Raw genomic sequence first — 21,780 nt, 5'->3', positions numbered from 1 at the left:
ACGCCCGGGTTCCCGGGTTCGATTCCCGGCGGGGTCAGGGATTTTCTCTGCCTCGTGATGGCTGGGTGTTGTGTGCTGTCCTTAGGTTAGTTAGGTTTAAGTAGTTCTAAGTTCTAGGGGACTGATGACCATAGATGTTAAGTCCCATAGTGCTCAGAGCCATTTGACCATCTTCCTCCTCCCACCTAGCAAATTTGTTGGGACAGTCTTGAAGTTAATTAGAAGCATGAGCTGATTCACACCTACCAGGCCATACTCCAGTTGAGCTTGTGATATAAAATTACTACTTGTTGACAGTTTATTGTTGGATCAGACATTGATTGTTTGATTGCAGTAGGATAAAACACACACACAAGCATCTGCTTGTCCTTCACGACCCCACATCCCACCATCACTCATCCTGGGCAAAATCCCTAATAAATATTGATAATATCTTTGTAGACAAATCTAGGGAAGAAAGTCAATCACAAAACCAATAATAAATGGGCTATCTGATCATGACATGCAGCATGCTGTGTTAAATGTTGAAACTTGTCAGGATAAAAACTCTATTAAATCTGAGTACAGGAGGGTAATAAATAAGTCAAAAATTGAGAAATTCAGGAAATTGCTGAAAGCATGGACTAGATAGTTGTTCACAATACATCTGACTCAAATGGAAAATACAAAGCATTCATTAATAAAGTTGCCTCCACTTTTGAGAATTGTTTTCCCCTAAAGAATAGAATAGAATATTTTTATTCACCTTTCAGTATTTTTCATACAATTTGCTTCGTCAAAGTTTACAATGGAGTACAGTTAAGCACAATAAACACTTACATACACAGAATTATTTAGCTTATTTAAGAATTGAAAACATTTCTTTATTACTTATTAAAAGCTTATAATATAGTGAGTACTCCCTAGGAATTCTTCAATTGTATAGAGTTCACTGCATTTTAACCAGTTTTGCAATACACTCTTGAATTTATTAAATGGGGCTGTATGAGCTGAGTATGGTAACTTATTAAAAACTTTTGTGCCCAAATGTTTATAGTTATTATGGACAACAGCTAGCCTCGAGAAAGGAAAATCCAACAAGCAACTATTTCTGGTATTGTGTGTGTGTGTACATCACATCTCGTGGTGCATTTGTCCAGATTTTCTTTAGCATACATTAAACAGTTATACAATGTACATGCTAGGTACTGTCAATACACTGAGATATTTAAAGTGGTTTCTGCAGGAATCTCTGGGTGCTAATCCTAGTATACATCTGATGGCCTTCTTTTGCCATCTGAAAATACATTTAGCCCCTGAGGAATTACCCCAGAGCAAAAATCCATACTCCAGATGGGAATGGAAGAAAGCAAAATATGAGTGGAGTAACAGCTGTTTGATCACACTGTTTCTCAGTTTGTACAGTAAAAAAAAAGAAGTACACAGGCTAGTTTGCGGCGCAGGTGATTGGTGTGTTCTTCCCTGGATAGTTTTTGGTCTATGTGCAATCCAAGTAGTTTCACTGCTTTATTTTTACTTTTTGTAGCTTTTAGATTAAAAATTATTTCTTCTGTTTTTGTATTGTTTATGCACAGTTGATTGGCCTGACACCAGTGACTAGTAATTTGCATTATTTCTCTGTTGTTATCCAGCACAGTTTGTAAATTGTCACCTGAGGTTATTAGTGTTATATCATATAGTTATAGCATACAGTATATTCTTACATGGTATATAATTCGAGAAATTGTTAATATAGACAATAAACAGGAAAGGCCCAAGAACCAAGCCTTGGGGTATTCCTCTTTTTATAGGGAGTATTGCTGATCTCTGCTTATTTGCATATACAAGCTGTAACCTACTGCTTAAATAAGATTTGAATAAGGTGAGTGGTATATCTTCAGTGCCGTAGTATTCTAACTTTTTAATGATTATGTCATGAGACACTGAATCAAATGCTTTGCTTAAATCAAAAAGTGTTCAAGATATATGCAGCCTCTTTTCATCTGCTTCATATACATTGTTCACCAAAGCTTCAATTGCTTTTATAGTTGATAGGTGAGTCCTGAATCTGAATTGCTGTTCATTTAATAGTTTGTTGCTTTCAAAATAGCTGTATAGCTGCATATGCATGCAATTTTATATTATTTTGGATATGATTGGTACTATTGATATGGGTCTGTAGTTGTTTGGGAGGTTTTTATCACCTTTTTTATACATAGGTAGTGTAACTGTGAGCTTAAGACATTGTGGAAAAATTCCTTCATCTAGTACTCTGTTTGACAGTGAGAGAAGTGGCATTTTGATTTCCTTTGCTACACACTTTATGATGAAATTACGGAGTCCATAATAGTTTTCTGTTTTGGAATTGCTTAGTTTGTTTATCGATTTGCAAATTTAATTTAGGGTGATAGGATTCCAAGTAAATTTCTCACTAGTCTGGTTTGTATGGATGAGTAGTGCTTCTGCATCTATGGTAGAATTATTGAGTGGAGTGGTGGTGGCAGTATTTACAAAATAATCATTGAATGTATCACAGTCTATAGGGATGTTGTTTTCTTTATTGATGTTATTAATTTCCTGTTTTATGACATTCCACGCTGCTTTACATTTATTTTTGGAATTCAAAATGTATTCATCATTTGCATTGCACTTAGCCCCTTTTATTTCTGATTTGTAAAGTTTTCTCATATTTATGTAATTTGCCTTGTCTTGATCACTTTTATTAGACTTATCCTTCAGAATTAGAAGTAGTATCCTAGGTTTGTTAAGTTTTGGAGTGTACCACTTGTTAGTAGGACATTGCTTATGTGTGTTATCAGGATGTTGTCTTTTGTTTACAGTGGGGCACGTCTTTTCTACAATGTGCTTAATTTCTGTGAGGAAAATAGTAAAGCATTCATCAGTTGCCTTATTATTATTAATTTTATGAGACCAATCAATTTCCTGTAACTCATTAATCATGTTGTTTACATTGGATTCTCCTAGAAGTCTATATGTCACTTGTCTTTCTTTAGTGTTGAGTTCAGAATTTTCTATTTGAAGCCATAGTCCTGCATGATCTGATATTCCTAATTCTGTTATGTCACATTCAAGAGTATCTTTATATACATTACTAATTATGTTATCAAGACATGCATTCTGTCTGGTGGGCTTTTCATTAAGACAATAATAGTTCAATGGCTTCAAAGAATTAACCATATAGATAACATGTCTCTTCTTTGCCCTTATATCTATGTTAATATCACCTACAATTATAATTTTATGTTGTTTATATTTGACAACTGCAAAATTAGTGTTTTAATTTTTTCTACAAATATTATTTCATCAGATCTTGGAGTTTGATACACTGACACAATTACAATTTTTTGTGCATGTATTACCATTCCGGCTACTTCAAATATGCCTTCAAGGCACATTTTGCTAAGGTCTACTACTGAATAATCTAAATCTAATTAGTTTTTAATGTAGATTGAGACTTCACCATGTGAAATGCTTCTTCTGCAATAGCTAGTAACTAGCAAATATCCTGGAGGAACACACAAGTCTGTTTCAGACTCTTTCATCCAGTGTTCATTGATACACAACATACTGCAGTTAATTTTATCAAGCCAATACTGCAGTTCATTGATTTTACCACAAAGTGATTGTACATTTATATGTAGAAGGAGAACATTGGTATCTGCACAGAAAGGTATTTTGATATCACAAGATCTTGCATGTTCATGTATTTTCACTGATTGATCTAAAACAACACAGTTATCTGAATTAATTACTTTGCTGCAGTTTTCCCTTAACGTGGTTTCTACCCTTCCTTCCCCTGTAACGTTGTATTGCATAAAAAAGGAGGTCCATAAGTGTCCCCAGAAATAGTGTCTTTTAAAACTAGACAGTTGCATTCTTGAATTTAATTTATAATTTTGCTTATCTCGTGACAGAGAAATTTTTTACCCTGGTAATTCAGATGCTCACCGTGTTCAGTGTGCAGATTTTTCGCCAGTCTGTTGATATCTACTACATTGCATTTTGCGTAAGTAGAGCATAATTGTTTTATTCTAGTGTTGGTTTTGTGGGTTTCTTTATTCACACACACATTATTCGTGAAGTCATGTCTATGAGGTATCGTCACAACAACAGTGTTTTTCATCATATTTACGTTTAAAAAATCCCTCAAACCTGTTATGCACTTTCCAGATTCGTTATGAGCTATGTTGTTGGCACCCGCCACACAAACAGCGAGGTAACTCAACTCATACATAAGTCAAAAAATAAACCGTGGATTACACAAGGCATAAAGATATCGTGGGACAAAAAGGAGACTCTATCTACTATCTAGAAACAGCTCTGAGGTTAGAATTGTAATGCATTACAAAGAATACTGCGAAATATTGAAGCAAGTAACCCAGCAATCAAAGCAGCTTTATTATGAGAAAAAGATAATTACATCAGGTAACAAAATAAAAACTGTATGGGATATTGTGAAGACAGTGACATGTGGGGCCAAAAAGGAAGAGGAACATTCTTGTGTACATTAATGACCTCTCATCTGTTACATTGCCAGATGCTAAGTTTGTTTTGTTTGCAGATGACACAAACATTGCAGTAAGTAGCAAGTCAAGTGCAGATTTATAAATAGCTGCTAATCAAATTTTCACTGACATCAATAAGTGATTTAAAGTTAATTCTTTGTCATTAAACTTTGAGAAGACTCAGTATATGCAGTTCAGAACCTGTAAGAGATTACCTTCCAGCATGAGTATAACGTATGAAGACATGCAGATCAAAGAGGTTGACAGTGTTAAATTTCTGGGATTACAACTTAATAATAAATTCAGTTGGGAAGGGCATACCACAGAATTGCCTAAGTGCCTAAACAAGTCTGTATTTGCCATGAGAATGATGTCGGATGTAGGAGATATATTTATATTAAAAAAAACTTGCATACTTTGTTTACTTTCATTCTAGTATGCATTATGGGATCATATTCTGGGGTGACTCATCAAACCGACCAAAAGTTTTTAGGGTGCAAAAGCATATGATAAAAATCATCTGTGGTGTAAATTTGAGAACATCTTGTAGAAACCTGTTCAAGGAACTTTGTATTCTAACCACTGCTTCTCAGTATATTTATTCCTTAATGAAACTTGTTAATACATCTCTATTTCCAACCAATAGCTCAGTACACAGTATCAATACTGGGAATAAGAAGAATTTACATAAAGGCCTAAAGTCACTTACCTTGGTCCAAAAAGGGGTCCAATATTCAGGAACACACATTTTTAATAAATGGCCAGCAACCATTAAAAACTTGATTTCAGATAAAGCACAGTTTAAACAGAGTTTGAAAGACTTTTTGATAGGCAACTCCTTCTACTCCATAGATGAATATCTTAACAGAGACTGTTAAGTCAGCTTAAGTAAAAATATGTGTTAGATTTTAGTTTTGACAACACTTGGTCACAACAGTCAAGTTTAGGTATTTTGCATATGATAAATTTATTAATAGTGCATAACAGTGTTTCATTCTGACAGTGTGTTAATTCTGTAAATACACTGCTGGCCATTAAAATTGCTACACCAAGAGGAAATGCAGATGATAAGTGGGTTATCATTGGACAAATATATTATACTAGAACTGACATGTGATTACATTTTCATGCAATTCGGGTGCATAGATCTTGAGAAATCAGTACCCAGAACAACCACCTCTGGCCGTAATAATGGCCTTGAAATGCCTGGGCATTGAGTCAAACAGAGCTTGGATGGTGTGTACAGGTACAGCTGCCCATGCAGCTTCAACACGATACCACAGTTCATCAAGAGTAGTGACTGGCATATTGTGACGAGCCAGTTGCTTGGCCACCATTGACCAGACGTTTTCAATTGGTGAGAGAGATCTGGAGAATGTGCTGGCCAGGGCAGCAGTTGAACATTTTCTGTATCCAGAAAGGCCCGTACAGGACCTGCAACATGCGGTTGTGCATTAGCCTGCTGAAATGTAGGGTTTCGCAGGGATCGAATGAAGGGTAGAGCCACAGATCGTAACACATCTGAAATGTAACGTCCACTGTTCAAAGTGCCGTCAATGCGAACAAGAGGTGACCGAGACGTGTAACCAATGGCACCCTATACCATCACGCCGGGTGATACGCCAGTATGGCGATGACGAATACACACTTCCAATGTGTGTTCACCGTGATGTTGCCAAACACGGATGCGACCATCATGATGCTGTAAACAGAACCTGGATTCATCCGAAAAAATGATGTTTTGTCTTTCGTGCACCCAGGTTCGTCGTTGAGTACACCATCGCAGACGCTCCTGTCTGTGATGCAGTGTCAAGGGGAAGCACAGCCATGGTCTCAGAGCTGATAGTCCACGCTTCTGCAAACGTCATCAAACTGTTCGTGCAAATGGTTGTTGTCCTGCAAACGTCCCCATCTGTTGACTCGGGGATCGAGACGTGGGTGCACGATCCGTTACAGCCATGCGGATAAGACGCCTGTCAGCTCGACTGCTAGTGATACGAGGCCATTGGGATCCAGCACGGCATTCCGTGTTACCCTCCTGAACCCACTGATTCCATATTCTAACAGCCATTGCATCTTGACCAACGCGAGCAGCAACGTCGCGATACTGTATAGTGCAATCGCGATAGCCTACAATCCGACCTTTATCAAAGTCGGAAACATGATGGTACACATTTCTCCTCCTTACACGAGGCATCACAACAACGTTTCGCCAGGCAATGCTGGTCAACTGCTGTTGGTGCATGAGAAATCGGTTGGAAACATTCCTCATGTCAGCACGTTGTAGGTGTCGCCACCGGCACCAACCTTGTGTGAATGCTCTGAAAAGCTAATCATTTGCATATCACAGCACCTCCTTCCTGTCAGTTAAATTTCGCGTCTGTATCACAATATCTTCGTGGTGTAGCAATTGTAATGGCCAGTAGTGTGTTAGCTGTCCCAGTTTACTGCATTGTATTAACTTATTTTCAACTATCTCCTGACAAATGATCAGGGGTAGTAAGTATTATATTCAACTGTTTTATGTTTGTATGTCATACTTACCCACATGTTCCACACCCACGAGAATCAACTCATTTTTTGGGTCTATGGAACAAAAACTGAATCTAATCTAATCTAAATATAACGATATTTTGCCAAAATGTTGTGGAATATTTATTTCTGAGCTCAGAGAGATGCCTGTTTTATGGAGACACTGGAGAATGAAGAAATCACTTAAGGAGTGTGACATTGGTATATAGTAGACCCAGATACTGAATATCATATGTGGGGACACTCTTATGTTAGGTGGTCCACAGGTGACACTCTCGTCTTCAACTATTCAAGAACTCTGAATTACATTGAGAGAGGAATGAGCAGCTTTATTACAGAACTTATGGAGAATGTCCCAACTGATTCACTGATTCTGTGGACATGCTGCTTACGAATTGTTGACCTGTATGGAGTAATGACTGTACTTGCTGCTGTATAATATTACTCTGACCACAGCTTTTTGTCATCCAGTTTTCATCTCTGTTGAATATTCCTTGCCTCTGTGTTAATAGTTATCATATTCTACAGGTTTTTGTACAGTATTGTGGTTGATTACAATGAAGAAAATAAATAGTAAGCATTCATTATTTGATAAATTATTTAGGAGACCAGTAACATGATATTGGTGCTCTACATTCATTCTTAATGGCAATATTTCCCTGCAGAAATAATGTAATATTTATACGTCTGTTTCACATTTGTGTGTTGGTGTGGCCAAGTATTATTTCAGCTATGATAAAAAGCAATGGAATTATCGTGGTTATGGTTTATTTTGTTCATTTTAATTATACAATCACAGTGTTCTGACAGCTCATAATGGATAAAACATGCTTATGTTTGTACCAATTGTAGACTGCTTTTCACGTCATACAAGAGGCGTTTAGTCGCATGTAGGCACAATGAATTTCAGTTTTCAGATAGGGGCCTTTTTCAGAAGTAGAAAACTCACGCGCATTCTCGTAAAAATAATATAATAAAAACAACTTATATGGAAGGTGAAATCTTTCAAGCATTCTTTTTCATTGTATGACTCAGTGCCTTCTGTATGTGGTGGATAGCACTCTGTCCTTTCCTTATTGGTGTTCTTTACTAGCCCTGCCAGACATCAGACTAATAACCTAAAACCTAGGTTGAAAAAATAAATAATTGGTGAAACAAGTGGTAAATAAGTGTTTTTCTATGCTTAAATTCTTTTACATTTTCACCTGTCTGTTTGCATATATACTCTTAATGTGTTTATGTAGATTGGAAAAGCAGGAGGAACAGATGAAAGAGACAGACTGGTTTGCAGCAGGTGACTCTAACGACTGTGTGAAGGTGGACAAACACGGCAACGGGATGCTGCAGCTGTGGCGGCAGCAGCTATGCCAGTTCCCACTGGCGAGCTTAGCCACAGCCGAAGCTATTTCCGCTGTTTACCCTTCACCACGTGCCCTTCTAGAGGTAAACAGAAAATGTGTATCTTGCAGTGTTCCAGTTAATAGCATGCTCTACTGCTGTATCATTTTTCTTAAAACTTAACCAAGAACAGAAAAACTACATCAAATGATTAAATTGTGATAGGCTATTGTGAATTCCTAGGGCAATTCTTTCTTCACTGTCTGAGGTGACAGTTTGCGCAGTAAACCTGTAGTTTGTTTGGATTGAAGTTGTCTATAATAATTGTCACAGGTGGAATCAGCGAATATTTATTGAGAGAGCTCTTGGTGTTCTATTATAGTTTGTACAATCTATCTCATCATGTTAATGTTGTTCGTATTTCATTGACTCTTGTGCCTAATTGTGTCATGGCTATCCCTCTACCTATATAGTCATGTTAGAGTATATACTCTAAAGACACATCCTGTGCTTATAAAACAAGAGAGTGCAATAAATATATCCTTATTTTAAACTGTGGATTTGTTCAAATAACAATCTCAGTTTGCAAACTTGCCCCATTGTTGACGCACACTAATCAGTGTTTGAAACTAGTTATGATCTTCAAACTGCTACAACACATGACACATTTCCTTCATAGTTTGCTCACATATAACACTAGCTATACCATATTTTTGCTGGTTTTGGTATTATAGCTTGCATGATACAAAAATATGGTGCTTCAAGGCACTGGTGCATTAAATGTTCCTCAGAAACATGTAATGGATAATCCAGGATAGAAAAATTACAGTATTATGAAAAGGATACATTGTTACCCACTATATAGCGAAGATGTTGAGTCCCAGACAGGCATCACTGGCCTCAGCAGCCAGAGACAGTGGTCGTGTGTGTGTGTGTGTATGTGTGTGTGTCTTCTAATTCAGAAGAAGACGTTTTGGCCGAAAGCTTACTTCAGGTTACCTTGCATTCAGAAAGCTGTTACATGCAGCGACTGTTATATTGACTTGTAAATAATAGATTCCAGCTGTCAGTCATCCTTTTTAAATTTTATTGGCATAGCTAGATTTCAGCTACAAACTAGCCATTCTCAGTGCACTATCTTTTTTTTATCAATGCATGTAATGCATGTTGGGCGGACTTCATCCACACTTCATTGAATACTCAATTCAAGTATTCAATGAACTGTGGATGAAGCCCAACCAACAGGCATTACATGAATTGATCAAAAATAATAGTGCATTGAGAATGGCTAGTTTCTAGCTGAAATCTAGACTAGCCAATAAAATTTAAAAAGGACAACTGATAGCTGAAAGCTTACTTGTTTAGCAGCATTTTTGTTGTGCCATGTGCGACTCAACATCTCCACTATATGGTGAGTAGCAATCAATCCTTTTCATAATATTGCTGAAAACATGTAACTTTGATACAGTTCATTATAATAAAATGATAAAGTATTTTATGTTTGTGGTTAAAAGAGCTACTGGTTGCATATATGGAACTCAAAATTTTGACGTATCTCTATTAATAGTTCCAGGTTTCAGCAATTTTTTAGTGTTTCATGGCATACAGGCTGAGACAAATTGATGCAAGAAGTCTCTTCTTTGACACCTCTTACAGTACCTACAGAAAATGCTGTTAAAAGACTATGTTTAACAACACGTTTCTGCACAGCGTGAAATTAAATTCACCTGCTGTCACATAAAACGCTCAGTGTTTCTACAGGCCATTAGTAAATTTCTGCTTGCAAGTGAGAGCAATACCAGTAGCAGCAAAACAACACTCAAGTGTGTCATTTAAAGTTTTTTGTTCATTTATTAGTGTATTCAAAAGATAGTGAATGAAGGTGTAGCGAAGGATCCATGTTGTTACTGTTGTGGTCTTCAGTCCAAAGGCTGGTTTGATGCAGCTCTCCATGCTACTCTATCCTGTGCAAGCCTCTTCATCTCTGAATAACTACTGCAACCTACCTACTTCCCTCCAGTACTAAATTGGTGATCCCTTGATGTCTCAGATTATGTTCTATCACAGGGTGTATATGACCCGGGACAATCTGGAGATATGGGAAAAGCCCAGGAATTTTTCATCTGGGAGAAAACTGGGAAAAACCTGGGAGTTTTTTTAGAATTCTGGGAATTTTTCATTGTTTTAGTTCTATGTTAAATTTTTGTAATTTTGACTGGTAAGAACCAATACTCTAACAAAGAATATTACTATATCCAGCTACAGCAGAATAATACTTAAACAATAAAACATAAACGAGAGAAAAAAACAAAAATAATTTAAATTGCAAAGGAAATGTGCCATATACAACAACACACAGTGCTCATGCAAGCATCTGTCAACAGCAAAATGTGTCAGAGGCTTCTAAAGTTTCCAGAAAAAGGAGCCACTGGCTCTGAAAGCTTAAACATTTCCGCAGCTTTTATTTGTATTTTCTCCTGCTGCCACTTTAATCTGTTAAGTGGACAGCATTACCATTATGTTAACACACTGGCATCGCCCAATTCCCTGTCACCCAATGTGCTTTATAGCACAATAGACGTCACCAATTGTGTAGCTTGGATTTTCCCGTGTGGCAACACCACTTCAGAGTCTAACACATAGAAACATAAACTACTGCAGATGATTGGTCCCATCACCTTAAGCTTGCTAAATATTCCTGATGCTATCTTATTGCCTCCTTTTGTCCTCCACATATCTGCCATAATTTATTTCCCCTTGTTTGTACATTATTTATGTAATGTTCTGTCCCATGGTATTTCTTTCCTTTGTTACTGCCCCTCCATTATGTGTGATTTCCCCCCCCCCCCCCCCCCCCCCCCACCCTCTTTCTTTTCACTTTTATCTTTTCTCTTTATTTCAATTATTAGGTTTTTCTTCAATTGAAATGTGTGTTTCAGAAAGTACGCCACTTCTAATAGTGTTTGAGATTAATGTAATTTGAACAGGAACACAAGACATAACACATTTCTCTTCAGTACATAAGATTTAAGAATGGAAAACAATATCTTGGATGTAACTCCATTTATTATAGCTCTTTGTAAGTCTTTCTATCCAGCACTCTCTCACAAACTTGGCTATCTATTCTGCCAGCTGCGTTCAATCACCTAATTAGGATCAAGTCTGTGAGAGTTTTATTCTTGTAAAACTAGGTTTTAATGTACCACAAGGCATTAAATCACAGGATGGAAATGCACAACTTTTGTAACTGAGATGGCAGCGAAACTCATCACACATAAAACACAAATTTGTTGATGGCAGTGTGACAGATTGCAATGTCTTGCTGAAATAGCAACATTATGATGCTTTTCTATCTCAAATAATTGTCTGCTCATTTCCTTGTGATGAGTAACTAACCAGAATATTTGAAGATACTGCATACTGCATCGTGGTTGTTAAAACACCAACTACTGAGAGCTATTGCACCTTAAACTGTGTGGACCTACACAGCAATAGAGTAAGTGCAATGTTGTTATTAACAGCAGATTTCAAGGAGGACAGAAGCTTTTCAGCTTCCTTGTAAAACCCATGTCTTAAAAACACACCACACCATCAATGTACTTCTCAATGCCTGATCATATGGAATATTTTAGCAGACTCCTCGTAAGTCCTGCCTTGCTTGCAACACAACTTATCAATGAATACGCACTGTGTATCTATCTGTATACCTTTTTCGTGGTAGAGAATGAACATGCTTTATGCCTGTTCACTACACATCAAGGATCAAAAACATAAAATATCCTCCTGTCTATCCATTATCACAAAAATAAGTATTTCATACCATGACTCTATTGAATCTCAAAGTTGAAATTTGTACTGAAGTTTGATATCATAAAGGCCTATTAATTGTGAAATTTTCAGATTTTTATCTGGTCCCTCAACAAAGATATAGCAGGCCACAAAAAGGAAAATTTTTAAAAAATCAGTTTTTTTAAAATAGTGTATTTTTTTTTAGTGTAAGATACTGACTATTGATACTCTATAAAAAGTTACTGTACTATATAGTAATAGAAGGAAAAAATATTAAATCAGAGAAATTAATCTTTGTTTGGAAAATTACTGTTCAAAAATTGAGTTTTTTTAATTTGTGTCTGATAACTTTGAACCTATTAAAAATATGTTAAAGAATACATTCAGCTAAGTGATAATGATGTTAATTTATAGCCTAGTGTGTGTTGAACTAAATGCATTTTATCTGAAAGGCTTAGAACAATCCACTACTGAATAATTGTAAAAAATGTAGATACTTGCAAATACGAAAAAACACATGCGGCCTGGAACAAATATGGCCGACATTTCAAAATAATAAATTTTTTAAAAAATATTTTTGTGGCTACTGAACATTGGGGAATTCACCCAGCAAATATAATTTTTTTTTCTGAAATGGTCAAACAACCTATTATTTTTTTTCTTGGACCACTTTGTATGGATTGACCCATTCCATCTAGTACCATATCACTTTGGTCTTGCCAATATTCAGTTTCCTTCCAAACTCTTTAACTGCACTTACAACACTTTCGATCATTACCTGGAGCTCTTTCTCCATTTCTGCTAGCACAGTTATATCATCAGTGTACTTGTTGGTTTTTGTTCCTTCTCCTCCCATTAAAGTCCTTGTTATTTTTCCAAAGCCTTAATGATTAGCTTTTCATCAAATGTATTGAAAATTGCTGGTGACATACAGCAACCCTGCCTCACACCCCCTTCAGTACCCACCTCTTCAGTTTCATCTTCCTCTACTCAAACTACCACTTTCTGTCACATACAGCAACCTTCTGTCCTTTCAATCTACACAGTATCTTCCAGAATCTTCAGCGCCATATACCAATCAGTTGTGTCAGATGCTTTTTCCCAGTTGACAAAATGACAAATGTTTCTCTGTTCACTTCCAAAAATTTTTCTGCCATCATCCCCAAACATCTAAGTGCATCTCAGGTTCCTCTTCCTTTTCTAAATCCAAACTGACCTACTCCTGTCTTCTCCTCTATTTTCCTTTCTGTTCTTCTCAGCACTATCCTGGGCACAGCCTTCGTGACAGGAATATTAAAGTAATTGTCCTTTAATCTTTCCATTGATTGGCGTTGCATTTCTTTGATAAGGGAACCACTTTGGTCTTAAGATATTCAGGCCAGATACCTGTGTCATATATTATATTGATCAGATTCGTAATTCTAGTTATAGCATCATTCTCTAAGGCCTTCAGTACCTCAGATTGTATTTGATCATAGCCATCACTTTCCTTTCTTCAAGATTCTTGATTGCTTTCTTCACCTCCCATTTTTGTATTATTGGGCCCCAGTGATTTTTGCCACATTCTTGTTCATCCTCTAAGATTAAACTTTCATGATCAGCTGTTGAATCATATAGATCTTATATGTATGCCTTCCATACAATTGTTTTCTTCAGTATTCATTGCTATTTTTCCCTGCTTGTTTAGCTTTCTTGCTTGCTAATTTTTTGTAGTTCTTTGATTGTTGTACCCTCTGCAACATTGTACATTGCATCTGTTTTTCCTTACCTTTCTAATTTTGTATTTCCTGATTGTGCTTTTTCATCCACTCTTGTCTTGCTTTCTCAGTAGACCTCCTCAGTTCATTGACCGGTTTCCTATATTGTCGTTTTCCTTCTTATGAAGAGTCATTTTTCGATTTTCTCTGCTCAGACATTTTATCCAATACATTCTGTATAACCTATGCCTTTTTAGTCCTCCTTTTTTCCACTTTTCAAACTTCTTTCTCAAAAGTTTTGAGAACTGCATCTCTGATGGCAACCCATTTTTCTGATGCCTTCAAACTCGATCTCACCATTCCAAGTTTTCTTCCACACTGTTTGTAAAGGGCACAACATCTTCATTCTTCAGTTTTGCCAGATTCCACTTCTTTACAGATTTTACTACGAACAGCATAGTGAATGCATTATTCTAGCCATGATAGACATGAAGCCCATGCCTACCACAGTAGTATAAGTTTATATGCCAACTAGCTCTGCAGATGATGAAGAGACTGAAGAAATGTATGATGAGATAAAAGAAATTATTCAGATAGTGAAGGGAGACAAAAATTTAATAGTCATGGGAGACTGGAATTCGATAGCAGGAAAAGGAAAACAAAGAAAAGTAGTAGGTGAATATGGAATGGGAGTAAGGAATGAAAGAGGAAGCCGCCTGGTAGAATTTTACATGGAGCATAACTTAGTCATAGCTGACACTTGGTTTAAGAATCATGAAAGGAGGTTATCTACGTGGAGGAGGCCTGGAGGCACTGAAAGGTTTCAGATAGATTTCATAATGGTAAGACAGAGATTTAGGAACCAGGTTTTAAATTGTAAGACATTTCCAGGGCCATATGTGGACTCTAACAACGATCTGTTGGTTATGAACTGAAGAAATGGCAAAAAGGTGGAAATTTAAGGAGACGAGATCTGGATAAACTGAAAGAACCAGAGGTTATAGAGAGTTTCAGAGAGAGCATTAGGGAACAATTGACAAAAACAGGGAAAAGGAATACAGTAGGAGAAGAATGGGTAGCTTTGAGAGATGAAATAGTGAAGGCAGCAGAGGATGAAGTTGGTAAAAAGACAAGGACTAGTAGAAATCCTAGTGATAGAGATATTGAATTTAATTGATGAAAAGAGAGAATATAAAAATGCAGTAAATGAAACAGGCAAAAAGCAGTACAAACGTCTCAAAAATGAGATTGATAGCAAGTGCAAAATGGCTAAGCAGGGATGGCTTGAGGACAAACGTAAGGATGCCTACAGGAAAATCAAAGAGACCTTTGGAGAAAAGAGAACCACTTGTATGAATATCAAGACCTCAGATGGAAAACCAGTTGTAAGCAAAGAACGTATAGGGGGTTTATACAAGGGCTATGTACTTGAGGGGAATATTATGGAAATGGAAGAGGTCATAGATGAAAATGAAATGGGAGATACAATATCACGTGAAGAGTTTGACAGAGCACTGAAAGACTTAAGTCAAAACAAGGCCCCAGGAGTAGACATTAGAGCTAATGATAGCCTTGGGAGAGCCAGCCATAACATAACTCTTCCATCTGGTGAGCAAGATGTATGAGAGAAGCGAAATACCTTCAGACTTCAAGAAAAATATAATAATTCCAATCTCAAAGAAATCAGGAGCTGACAGGTGTGAAAATTACCAAGCTATCAGTTTAAAAAGTCACGGCTGCAAAATACTAACACAAATTGTTTACAGACGAATGGAAAAACTGGTAGAAGCTGACCTAGGGGAAGATCAGTTTGGATTCCATAGAAATGTTGGAACACGTGAAGCAATACTGACCCTACGACTTATCTTAGAAGGTAGATTAAGGAAAGGTAAACCTACATTTCTAGCATTTGTAGACTTAGAGAAAGCTTTTGACAGTGTTGTCTGGAATACTCTCTTTCAAATTCTGAAGGCGGCAGGAGTCAAATACAGGGAGCGAATGGCTATTTACAATTTGTACAGAAACCAGATGGTAGTCATAACAGTCGAGCGGCATGAAAGGGAAGCAGTGGTTGGGAAGGGAGTGAGACAGGGTTGTAGCCTGTCTCCGATGTGTTGTGGACTGGCAAGACAGCCAATCCACAGTGACGGGTAACCGAAAGGCATGCGTTTAAACTCACGCAGGCTGGCGTGAGGTCTGAAACGGGATATGTAATGAATGCTATAAAGAAAAGTACATAGCTGCTGGAATACTTAACTTTAATCCACAATTGGTGAACATTGGTCGTGTTACTGTACATGCTTCATTAGATACATAGCAAAGGATAAATGGCGCCTTGCTAGGTCGTAGCAATTGACTTAGCTGAAGGCTATGCTACTATCGTCTCGACAAATGAGAGTGTAATTCTCAGTGAACCTGTCCTAGCAAAGTCGGCTGTACAACTGGGTCGAGTGCCAGTACGTATCTCGAGACCTGCCGTGTGGTGGCGCTCGGTCTGCTATCACTGACAATGGCGACACGCGGGTCCGACATGTACTAATGGACCGCGGCCGATTTCAAAGCTACCACCTAGCAATTGTGGTGTCTGGTGGTGACACCACACGATGTTAATCAATTTACATTTTGAGCAAACAGTAAAGGAAACAAAAGAAAAATTTGGAGTAGGAATTAAAATCCATGGAGAAATAATGAAAACTCTTAGGTTTGCCGATGCTATTGTAATTCTGTCAGAGACAGCAAAGGACCTGGAGGAGCAGTTGAACAGAATGGACAGTGTCTTGAAAGGAGGATATAAAATGAACATCAACAAAAGCAAAATGAGGATAACTGAATGTAGTCGAATTAAATCAGGTGATAGTGTGAAAATTAAACTAGGAAATGAGACACTTAAAGTAGTAGATGAGTTTTGCTATTTGGGGAGCAAAATAACTGATGAGGGTCGAAGCAGAGAGGATATAAAATGTAGACCGGAAATGGCAAGGAAAGAGTTTCTGAAGAAGAGAAATTTGTTAACATCGAGTGCATATTTAAGTGTCAGGAAGTCTCTTCTGAAAGTATTTGTATGGTGTGTAGCCCTGGATGGAAGTGAAACATGGATGGTAAATAGTTTAGACAAGAAGAGAATAGAAGAAGATTTCAAAATGTGGTGCTACAGAAGAATGCTGAAGATTAGATGGGTAGATCACATAACTAATGAGGAGGCACTGAATAGAATTGGGGAGAAGAGGAATTTGTGGCACAACTTGACCAGAAAAAGGGATCGATTGGTAGGACATGTTCTGAGGCATCAAGGGATCACCAATTTAGTATTGGAGGGCAGCATGGAGGGTAAAAATCATAGAGGGAGACCAAGAGATGAATACGCTAAGCAGATTCAGAGGGATGTGGGTTGCAGCAGGTACTTGGAGATGAAAAAGCTTGCACAGGGCAGAGTAACATGGAGAGCTGCATCAAACCAGTCTCTGGACTGAAAACAACAACAACCAAAAACTTTGGGTTTTATATCTGCTTTTGGCTGGATGATTTTGTGTGGAATGTCCCAAGTTGCAATATTTTTAGTGTCCCCTTGCGATCAAAAATTTAACATGGAACAGTTGCAGGAAAATAAATTACAGAAGAAAAAGGAAAAAACAAACATTGCAAGAATATATACAGGGTGTAGTAAGTTTTCAGCTACCCTTATAACCAACATTTGGTGGCACTTCATGCAGTTACGTACAGCAATCATGTGTAATGTAGTTAACTAAAAATTTTATAATAATATTGACACAGTACTTTAACTTTTAACCGGAAAGTAATAGTTATTACAGACGTACCTGTGTATATGTGCATCTCTGTAGACTTTTAACCATGCATTAGTTTTGTTGTAATATTTTATGAAATGTCACTCGCCATGCAGTGCACACATACACGCACACTGGAGCAATTCTTTCTTCATGCTAATAAAAAGTGATGTAGTGACACATTGTCTAATACCACTTTATACAGAAATTACCCCATGGTCACAAACAACAGAGCACCCTTCCCATACCCCTTGCCTGATGTCACATCCACTAGGTATAGAGGGTGCATTCACTGCACTATTAAGTAAAGTTCCGGAACCTCGGTGCAAGCACAGTTCACTATGGTTACTTGCATAAATTGACCTCAACTAGACTACATATCTCTTGTGTTTTTGGAAACTAATTTATTTTCATTTTTGCATGCAGGCCTACAAGTGCTGCAAAAGTGAAAAAGAGGGGCTGCTGCTACTGCAAGATATAAAGGTTTGTAATCATTATCCACGTGATCTTACAATTTTTGTAATTCTTAACAATAAATAAAAACAAAGGGATTTTTGCTTTGAGCTTTGTCTCATTTTACAACATGAATCTATAATTACATGCCAATTGACATGAAAGCTGCAGATAAGGAAAATGTATATATTCATTACAAGGTAAGAAAGCTTATTTGGTTGATAGGGCAGATATACTAATCCAGCTTAATTCTCTCACCTCCATGAAGGTGAATGATATAAATATTAGTGTCAACAGCATTGAGAAACAGCTAAAATTGCTGAAATTAAACAAGGCCCTAGAGTCCATGGAATCCCTAACAGATTCTATAAGAATTTGTGTTGAAGTTAGGTCGGCTTTTATCTATTACATACTGTAGTTCCCTTGAACAAAAGCTTGTACTTGGAAGAAACACAGGTCACATTGGTCTGTAAGAAGGGTAACAGAAGTGACCCACAAAACTACTGTCCAGTATCTCTGACTTCCTTATGTTCTAGAATCTTACAACATATTCTGAGCTCAGATGTAAGGAAAAATCCCAAACAGTCAGCCTGGTTTGCAGGGATTCTGCAAACACATGATGCAAAACCCAACTCGAACTTTTCTCATCTGATTTGCTGAAAGCCATCAGTCAAGGCAACCAGGTAGATTCAGTATTTCCTGCCTTTCAAAAAGCATTTGTCTCATTACCATACTAACACTTATTCAGAAAAGTTTGATCACATGAGGTATCATACACACTTTGTGACTGGATTGACAGTTACTTGGTAGGGAGGATACAGAATAACAACCTGAACGGGCCTCATCAACAGATGTGGAAGTTATTTCAGCAGTGCCCCAGGGAAGTTGGTTGTGGCCTTTGCTGTTTATGTGATATATTAATGATATGACTGACAGTAACGTCAGACTTTTTGCTGAAGATTCAGTTGTCTGTAAAGTATAGTCAGGGGAAAAAAAAGCCTTCGCAAATATTCAGGTAGCTTGTAGGAAAAATTGAACGAAGATTAGATATTTACTTTAAATATTCAGAAATATGAAGTTGTGCACTTCACAAACTGCAGAAATCAGTCAACTCTTACAAATGACTGGGAGTAACAGTTTATGCGAATAAGAATTGCAATGATCACGTACGGGCTAACAGGCAGTATTGAACGTATGCAAAGAAGGGCAGTAAGAGTGGTGACACTTTTGTTTGACTCATAGGAGTGCATAATAGATGTAGTGAAAAACTGTTCTGGCAGAAGCTTTAAGAAGACACCAGCTATCCTTCATAAATTTTACTTTCAAACTTCTTAGAACCATAATCAAGTGAGGAACCTAGGAACATAATACAGCCCCCTATGTATCATTTTGCTAGGAATAGGAACCATGAAAACAAAATGATATTAATTACAGTGTACACACATATGTTCAGGCAGTCACTCTTCGTATGCTCCGTAGGTGACTGGAATGAGAAGAAACCCCCGTGGGTGATATTATGGGAATTACCATCTTCCATATATTTCATAATGCTTTGTACAGTATATATGTAGATGTAGGTATCAATTAGCATCAAGCCTCAGTGAAGCTCTCCTTGAGACGACAGTTAACCACCTACCAGTGAAATGACACTCACCTCATTTTTGACAATTGCATTACCTGTCCTTTGGAGTAATGTATTTTTTGTAAGCTCGTCTGTGACTTCCTACACGTCATGAACAGCTGCTGTAGATGTGGCCCATAGTTAATACTAGCTGTCTATTGCTATCATTAAATTGCTGTCCAAATTGATGGGATGATGGTCCAGAGACATTTGATGAATTGAGGTGTATTGTGAAGACTTGTTCTATCCACTAATATTCTCTCCCATTAGACCATCTTCGCTCCCTTTTTGTAGTCCATTTATATTCATTACTCTGATATTTTGTCCCATTTCTTGATGTTCTGCAGCATTATCCATTACTTTTTCCACACACACAGTTTATGTGTCACAGCTGTGATTACTGATCTTTAATTTCAAAATAGTGTATTTGCTATTCCATTAATTACAAGTGTTGAGAGAAAATAAATAAATTCAGTACAAAGGTTTCAGATGGTGTCTGTGCAAATTTTTATTGGTATCTTAATATCACACAGGAACAGTGCATTTGTGCTAAAACTGGTTAATGAAATAGTACCTTAAGCCACTTGCAGATATAACCATTTTTGCAAGAAGATATTAAAAACCTGCTTTGGTGTTTTATTTCACAACCGGTAATATCACATCACTGACACTATTTGTAAATTGGTTGAGAAGTGTAGAAACAGTAACGCATGGCATTAAAAATTACACTAAAATATGCTGCTTTCAGCCATATTTAGGAAGTGATGGTTGCACTCTGCCAGTATCATTTGTGCAAATAAATAAGCTTACTAATCAGTAATTCAAAGGTTCTGCAAGGTCATCAGATAAACATTTCAGCATTGCTGAAAATAGAGGAAAAGAACACATTTTCTTGAAATCTGTAGTCTAGCAGCCATCTTCCTGATCTATATTTGGACCTTTGTTTCTTTATTCTTGTTTTCTGTCGACTAGGTGCGACGTGCAGCAGGGCCACTGGCAACTGTACAAAGAATAGGACCTGAGCTCAGCAAGAAGATTTTTAAATTTTTTAATTCCAGTGATGGAGATGAATTGTTGTAATTCTGTATGCATGACAAATTTTTTTTAAAACTGTTTTTATAAAAAGTTTTAAAACTGTGTACCAGTATTGAGAAATATTTTATTCAAAGCAGAAAATCGTGTATTAATTAAAATAATGCAATTGCATGTGTATTTTATAGAATTGTTAAAAATGTAGTTGATAAGTTATATTTCAAAAAATTTATTTTAGTGACTATCATATTGTAAATAAAAATATGTAACCTCCCCGGCAGAATATTACTTCATTATTGAATACAAAAGTATTCCAGAAAATATTCATAGAATACAACCTGCTGAACTGAATTTGTGTAAGTAACAGTTGCAGCAATGAAATATTGCAACTTTGAATTCAAGCAGACTCAATATGTATTGTAAATTTGTTTGCAAACTTCAAAATTGTTGGTGGAGCTTTCTAGCATGTATCAGACCGTGTCACTAAAACTTGTTGAGTAAGAACACACGTCAAATGAGCATAGTGTTCTGTGCGTGTCACAAATATCAAATTGTTATGTCACGCGACTTTGTTTTGATACTGTTTGTTTACATTTTGCACTAAGACAGAAACATTAATTTTACACACATTTCTCCTGTTTTTAAACATTTATTTATTAGTAATAACAATGGTGAATAATTGTTGCTTCTATAGAAACAAATCAAAATGTATAAAACGAAGAAAAGTTGTTTTTCGTATGTATGTATCACAAAGGTCTAATTATAATTATCATGCTAGTAAGATGCTCTTTGTTTGGAAATTATTGAGACAGAGTGTAATAAATAAATAAATAATATTGTACAGCTAACTTATATGGCTGTACAGCCATATACTTGCAAAACAAATTCTAGATAGATGCAGTAATGTGGGAGTGCACTGTCAGTCAATCCATTAAATGCGATCTCTCCAGTTCTCTCAGCCTGACTGATTAATAGCGTGCACCTGGATGCTCTGCCAGGCTTTTTTTCCCATTTTATGCACAAATTTTGAT

General features: G+C 36.9%; 1 protein-coding gene across 4 annotated transcripts in view; it reads left to right on the top strand.

Annotated features, from left to right (window-relative positions):
• The window catches only part of LOC124551499 (crossover junction endonuclease EME1), a 208,141-nt gene extending 187,319 nt beyond the window's left edge, over nt 1–20,822 (top strand). For all 4 annotated transcript variants that reach the window (XM_047126448.1, XM_047126449.1, XM_047126445.1 and 1 more), the window contains exons 9-11: nt 8,282–8,480; nt 18,070–18,126; nt 20,690–20,822. In XM_047126448.1, coding sequence (XP_046982404.1) covers nt 8,282–8,480; nt 18,070–18,126; nt 20,690–20,797 — 364 coding nt within the window. In that variant the 3' untranslated portion in view covers nt 20,798–20,822. The remainder of the gene's footprint in view (nt 1–8,281; nt 8,481–18,069; nt 18,127–20,689) is intronic.
• Nucleotides 20,823–21,780: the final 958 nt, after the last annotated feature.

The sequence above is a fragment of the Schistocerca americana genome, chromosome 1 (assembly GCF_021461395.2).
Source record: "Schistocerca americana isolate TAMUIC-IGC-003095 chromosome 1, iqSchAmer2.1, whole genome shotgun sequence".
NCBI lineage: Eukaryota > Metazoa > Arthropoda > Insecta > Orthoptera > Acrididae > Schistocerca > Schistocerca americana.
This window is presented reverse-complemented; position numbering and strand designations above follow the sequence as displayed.